General features: G+C 34.5%; 1 protein-coding gene across 2 annotated transcripts; it reads right to left on the bottom strand.

The window, feature by feature from the left end:
* Positions 1–7: 7 nt before the first annotated feature.
* Positions 8–5,298, bottom strand: LOC132703801 (pancreatic triacylglycerol lipase-like). 2 transcript variants are annotated; one of them, XM_060673275.1, is made up of 11 exons: positions 5,164–5,298; positions 4,962–5,110; positions 3,580–3,711; positions 3,239–3,385; positions 3,075–3,183; positions 2,923–3,027; positions 1,744–1,994; positions 1,580–1,691; positions 1,245–1,371; positions 816–1,001; positions 8–126 (listed from the first exon to the last, which is right to left on the bottom strand). In XM_060673275.1, exons 1-11 carry the CDS (start codon positions 5,285–5,287, stop codon positions 48–50), a joined length of 1,521 nt encoding a protein of 506 aa, XP_060529258.1. In that variant the 5' UTR covers positions 5,288–5,298; the 3' UTR covers positions 8–47. The 2 variants fall into 2 exon arrangements, with proteins under 2 accessions (XP_060529258.1, XP_060529259.1); XM_060673276.1 differs by lacking the exon at positions 1,245–1,371.
* Between the last annotated feature and the right edge of the window lie 1,777 nt (positions 5,299–7,075).

Genomic DNA, 7,075 nt, shown 5'->3' on the forward strand with positions numbered 1-7,075 from the left:
ATGTAAATGCCGAAAAATGTTTTATTTCGCCACGTTTTACGTACCGTTTAGCAAGGGTAAAATATGTGGTAATCGCCCGTCTCTATTTCCGTAAGGTTACCTTTCGGGCAGAGCACGCTTTCTTTTCTGAAATTTTAATTATTATTATCATTAGTTTTAATTGCAGCAAGCAAGCAAAGAAAGAATAAATTAAAAGTAACACAAAAATATAAAAAAACACACAAATAGTGACACTTATCTAAGAATCTAAGAATTGGAAAAAAAAGTAAGAAAATGAATAAAATTAAAAAAAAATTCTGACCTGGTAGTTAAAGAATATAGTAGATTTTTACAAGTAGAAGACCAAACTCTTCGGTGGACATTCTATGAGAATAGATTCCCAATGGCTCTTACTCAAAAACACCTCTGAAGATTTTATTTCGTATTTTATTTTATTGAATGTAAATAGGATATTGTGTTTGTTTGCTAATCTCATCATCGATTGTTACACTTAACGTAAATTTTCGGGTCAACTTTTTTTCAAAATTGGTTAAAAAGGTGCAACTAACTTGATACATGAGTTATAGTTATATACTCTTGGTAAATTTTTTTATGATTTTTTTTTGAGTAATTCTTCTGGCGCTCTTAATTTGCGCCAAAAAAGTAAGGTTTTGTCATAAATCATCAGAACTCAAATCTCTGTTGGTTATTAGTTTCACCATTTGCTTAGTTTTAGTTTAAAAAGTATGTATAATTGAAGTAACCAAAATGCTAGTTCCCTCACAAATGTGTATATCTGAATAGATAAGATTAAAGATAAGATCAGTAATATTTACTCTTGTTTCGGATCCCTTTTCAGACTGCTAACGACTACCTTATCCACGTGAATTGGCTGCTGGCAGTTAAACAGACAAAATTTTTTCTTATCACTAATCCATTTGATCCTAGCTTCTCTGATAAATCCCAATTCAGGTTCCTTGGCGTAAAAGATGAATGTATTCTTAACACCTGCTTCAAATTCTCTAAAAAATTATCAAAATATCCTTATGATATTTTTGGCCCACAAATATTAAAAGCTCAGCGATAGATGAAAGCAAAATATATGTTTTTTTATACTTTGAGATAATAAAAATCATCAGCAAAATCCAAGGGATATGTCATTTATCTCAGAGTTATTTCATCGTTCTTTTCGTAATTGACAGTTAAATTTGTGGGGGTATCAATTAATTTGTCGGTGAATTTATATTTTAGTAGAAGCAATGTACCCGGATTCCGGCATCGAAGAACTAGCAACCAAGCTCGCAACGTCAACCAAGAGTAAATCAAAACGGCCATTGTAATGTTGCGATTTTCCCTTTTTACCCACGTGCACGGTCAGCCGGTACGGATACACTTAAAATATTTTTCCATATTGTTACATGCAACTCGAATGAACTGGGCCCGGTCCTGTTTGCGTTCAAGGAAACGTAGAACGCTGGAATTGTCTATGAAAGCTCGACAGAGGGCAATAAATCGATATATGTAAACAAGAACTTTAATTGAGAAAGAACCGGACTCAGTATTCAATAAACTTTAGAAAAGAAGGTAATTAATTACTAACTGCAATATGGATACTGTATCCCTGTATTCAGAAAATAACTCGCGGGTTCCGGATCGTGATACGTCACGCCACCGAATGTTTTACATTTACTCCCGCAGGTGGCGCATTTTCCCTGAAACGCGTGCAGTAAATGCCAGTCGCTATAACGCGCGGTCAAACAATACTTTGGAAAATTTTTCATAATTTTCGCATTGTATCCCCAAAAAAGTGCATTCGCGTTCTTCTAAGGCTTCTATAAAGTATTTAAAAGACCGTTTGTGACTGCAGCCGGGGACAATAGTGCCTTCCCCGACGGAATCGCGTTTTAATGTTAATATATTTTTACTGTCCTTTTCAGCACATCCCGGTTGTTCCTTGGCATTGTTCAGGAAAAAATCACTGTGTCCAAAAGCGTAGGTGGAACCTTGACTAATCGCTACAAAACAACTTCAATTTAATAATGAATTATTGAATATCTAATGATTATATGAAATTCACACGCTTGGGAGAATGAGTTGGCTGAAATTAGCTGAAATTAACTATGAAAAAATAATGAAGATGAGTTTGAGAAACCAAGTGAAATAAAGCTCCTACGAAATAACACTCAATTTATTCTTTACAAAACTTCTCGATTTTTCTTGCGTCGGCTTCTGCTGAGTCGAACTTGTTGACGTTTCGCCAATCATCCTATTGACTTCTTCAGAGCTTAACTGAAACTGATGCCGACTCAACAACAACTGACACAGGGTGAATCCAGAAGTTTTGTAAATTGTATTATAGTGTCCTGTAGAAGTTTCTTTGAAAAATTAAACCCAATTTAGTTTTGGATTACGATATTGTACAGAATACTCGAACAAACACACCTGTTTATGAAGGGAGAAAATTCCAATTCATCGCCTAATCAGCTGTGAAGCCGATTAAGACTATTCATTGAGCCCGAGAAACTTCCCATGATAGAGATACTGTACTTAATCGAGAGTACTTGACTTTTGTAGAACAAGGAAGCTTATATGTACCTGCATAATGCACCACAAACATAATATGAATAGTTTAGTTTTCAAAACGTACTACATAATATACCTGTGAGATGGTCAAACGATTATCAAGAAAAAGGTGGAACAGAACTTCAGTCAACGACCAAAAAAAAGCTTAACCAATCATAGAGCTATGCTGCAAAAAATTTAAAAATGTCCTAGAACCCTTATAGCTCTTCTACTGACCGCTAAAAGGCGAATCAGATATATATCAATTTCCAGCACCACTTTTGTTTCTTTTAACGCGTGCAGTTTTTTTATTTTTATCATATCAAACTATCAAATAACTGAAACTAGTAATGCGCATCCCGTGGGATATGCAATACCTACATCTGAAGGCGTCTGTGTGTAATACTTCTACGTATTGCGCATCCGAAGGATCTAATCTAACCATATCCGGCATTCCTTCGAACCGAGGTCCGTTTGGATCCAAACCTTGAAACGAAAATGAATTTGTCGCCGTTTACCGAGAAATATCCTACCAGATATTTTTTTGATTTTCCCGAAGACACTGCCAACGTAGCCTGCGATATGGGCACCAACGCCGTGCCCAATAATATGGACCTTTTCTAGATCTAAAGAAAGGTGTTCCTAAAACCGACGAGTTGCACGAAAGAGTCCTGTTTTCGTTGAAAATATTCAAGACCCTCAAAACTTTGATCAGGTTAATAATTTCCAAGGCTACAACCCTCGCGTTGGCGACTGCCTGGTCGTATGGCGGTTCCGCTCCGTGACGCCAATCTATGGATACCACGTTGACATATTTTCTCGCCAGCAAGATTTCCGAGATATGCTGCAAAATTTGAAACCACCAGTTTTTAAGTGAAAAAAAAAAACAATGAAAACGATTTTTTTCCTGTGTATATCTATTTAATTGATTAATCAAAAACCTGAAAAATATTTCTTTCAAACTCGTCAATATCGTTTTCAGAATAGGAGTAATTATGAATATGAAAATGTTAACCAACATTCTCAAATAAAATTTACCTTTATCCAACCAGTGTAGCCGTTGCTAGTAAAATCGTGAATCAAAATATATAAAATTTCGTTCTTGATAAAACCTGAACCTTTTATGGATTTGACATCTGGAGTGACGACACCAAATTTTAAACTTGCGTCCTGAAACGAGAGTTTGATACGCGGATCAGTAAGAATCAGTAGATTGAAAAGACACCCAGTGATAAGAGAGTAATTAAAACGGATTAGAGAGCATATATGATTTTGTGAAGATTTTGAAAGGTACATTTAGTATGTATAGTCTCTCTCAATCTTCATTGTTCTTAACACTAAGAATAAGCAATGACATTTAGTATTTACAATAAATTCGTAAATAGGAATATCTATACATAATTACATTTTTTTTCTGATTATCTAATCTTAATCTGTTTCACCATCAATGAATCAATGTAAGAACCCTCAATTTTTATAATGCGCTGTGCTGAATTTTTGCTGCTCTCAATTGGTGTTTTATTAATTACATTTTTTTATCAAATTTTATAACAATGGGACTTAAAATAGGAGTAAATCGTTACTTGTCTGACTTTGATTTTACTTGGTTCAACAAATGCCCTATGGGGTTAAACATGCATATGGAGGAAGACGTAAAACAGTGTGCTCAGACTGTTCAGCCAAGTTATCGCACACGTACTGTTTTTAAATTGCATATATTCCTTTTGAACTTGATGAGGCTGGTGCTTTGCGCAGCAGGCGGCTGTGGCAGCGTGTGACCCAGCGTGTATTATGGTGATGCGTTTTCCTTTATTTGAAGGTGTATTCGTCTGCTAGTTTTGAATGTAATCAACCCATCATTGATCAAGGTAAATTATCTTTTAATTTCTTTAAGATAAAAAAAAAGTGCGTAATCTATCTATCTTATATTTATATTGGTTTCATCTTGTTCTAGCTTCGTTCTCAATTTATCGAAGGTAGAAACGACTTCGCTTTGATAAAGACAATATATTTTCCTTCTTATTCGGTCCTGTTCACTATTGTCCATACGGCGAGTTTAAAATTCACTGCGTGTATTCCTTCTCTTTATTTCTCCATCATTAATAACATCCCTTATCGACGATATCGGCGACAAATGATTTTTTAAAATAACTTTTTCGAAATGCACACTAAAAACGATTATTCAAAACGGCCACAAATGGTCAACACTCAACAAATATATCAGAAAGGAAGAAATACCCTGCCTTGTCACTCAAGTAAGAATGAATTTTTTATTAATGGCTTTACCCAATAACATCGTTAAAGTTTTATTGGCCGTCGAAAGCCAAATCGATGTAGAATGAGACAGACTATACAATTGTTAATTAATTTGACGATCAAGCTATCAGTTCTAGACTCTGGGGTAGCTCTACATCTGGTACCTTGGTTCTGTTGAGTTTGATAAAGACGAAATCAGTTTTGATAATTCTGCGGTCTACTGGTTTCAAATTGACTGGCCTGAATTTCTCGTCATACCAGTTTGAATCGGTCCTTACGCAACCTATTTCGTCATAGCATTTGCTGAAATATTCTAAAATATCGCAAAACGTTTGTTGTCTCTCGACGTTGTGCTGGATAACTTACCCCATTTTCCATCCGCGTCTACACTTGAAACATTTGAATCTTGCTGATATGAAGCTCTTATGGCAATTGCGAAAATAATAACCAGAGTCGCGATTCGAATTCTCGTGGTTCCTTCGCGATTCATACCAATTTTTATTTTTTTTAAACTTTCATACGTCAACTACGAAACCTGTCATAAGTAGACAAGCGAAATCTCAGGCGAGTTGCGGCTAGTAATGGCGACTGTTGTCTTTCTCTTGCTTATTTATATAATTATTTTATCATTTTATATTTTTATTTAAATTACTCAGAAGTGGCTAGCTCATCAAACAATATTTTCTAAAAATAATTGCTGGAATTAAAATTTATGATAATCCAGTTTCGTAAAAACCTTTTTCAAAATTACAAATTTGAAATATTTAAGTTTTCCTATATCGAATTTTGTTAATTTGCAAATAATTTCTGGCTCTCACATGGAAATACTTTCTATCGAGCTTTTTATATACCAACATATTTTTACACGGTTTTATTTTAATGATAATTTCGATAAACATTCTGCAAAACCTAATTAGGCTACCTATCATGCACGGTTTATGTGTGTTTTTGTTATGACTCGTCTTATATTTTGCTTACCAATTGCAGCTATATTAATTAATTAGTAAAAAGGAGCAAAAACCTTTGATGGAATCTTTGCCTTCGACGCTCCTTTCCAGATCTCTTTTAGTTTTCCAGTTTTTCTACGGTTTCCAGGATCCATTCTTTGGACATGGCCATACCATACGAGTTGCTTTCTTTCAATGTCAGTTGTTAAAGAACTCTTTACTCCCATTATTTGTTTCGAATTCTTTCTTTTCTGGATATTCCTAGTGATCTTCTGAATACATCCATTTCTGTACCATCCAGCTCTCTTCTATTACTTTCTGTGACTCTCCACGTCTCTGCGCCATAAAGCAGACTACTCGTCTTGCTTGCTTTATTCGCTTACTAATTTCCCCGTCATCTGTACCCGTTGTGTCAAAATCAATTCGCAGATATGTGTATTAGTTACATTATCCAATTTCATCCGATTTCGTTGGATATTAAAAGTTTTCTCTCCCATGGGTATTGAGTTCTAAGCTCCATTTACTGTATTTTTCTTTCAGTTTTCGCAACATTTATTGCATCTTTTTCATTTGCTATTATCACTTGATTATCACCCATTCCCATTCCATGACATTTCCTTTTCCAGTGCTTTAAGACTTGTGCAACATATATCTTAAAGAGTATGGGTGATATGCTGCATCCCTGACGTAGTCCTTTATTTACATGAAACTGATGTGATAATCTGTTACCTACTTTTATTGCTGACATCGATGCATTGTAAATTTATTTGAAGTCACTTATGAAAGTGAGGGTAAAGTAGGTTTCCTGTAAGAACTTCCATAACCTTCAGCTCATCCATTTTTTAATTTTTGCACCCCTTTTTTAAGCGTCGTCTGGTCAATTTCAATTACAATTACGGATGATGTAATCGATGTATACTCACTTCTGTCTTCTGTTATAAGTTTTTATAATGGATACAAATTAATAATTAATCATATTTTGATACATTAAACTAATTGTGGCCAAATTTGGTTGGTTAACACCAACTTTTATTTATATATTTGAATTTATGCGATTGTCCTAAAAAATTATTCGGCAATCATTGGTAGTGTCAGTAGACAAAATAATAAGTCCACTGAATCAGTTTTTTTTTTCATATTTGAATTTATTAAATGCAAGGTTGAAGAATTTGGCAACCTGGCACCCTGACAAACCTTATTACCTGCCTTACCGCTATCATTATATACGAAGTTTTTGAATTAACGAGTTCGCTATTCGAGCCTCGACTACAAGAATCATTTATTCAATTATATGATGTCATTTAACTAATACACTGTATATTTTCCGATCA

Source organism: Cylas formicarius, unplaced genomic scaffold (assembly GCF_029955315.1).
Source record: "Cylas formicarius isolate icCylForm1 unplaced genomic scaffold, icCylForm1.1 PGA_scaffold_6__28_contigs__length_40554024, whole genome shotgun sequence".
NCBI classification, from domain to species: Eukaryota; Metazoa; Arthropoda; class Insecta; order Coleoptera; family Brentidae; genus Cylas; species Cylas formicarius.

Coding starts and splice junctions, on each gene's coding strand:
- LOC132703801 (XM_060673275.1), bottom strand. CDS start 5,287: ATGAATCGCGAAGGAACCACGAGAATTCGAATCGCGACTCTGGTTATT. Junction 1,995..2,922: donor ACACACAGACGCCTTCAGAT/GTAGGTATTGCA, acceptor GTTGTTTTGTAG/CGATTAGTCAAGGTTCCACC. Junction 127..815: donor AAAAGGGATCCGAAACAAGA/GTAAATATTACT, acceptor TTAAAATTTCAG/AAAAGAAAGCGTGCTCTGCC.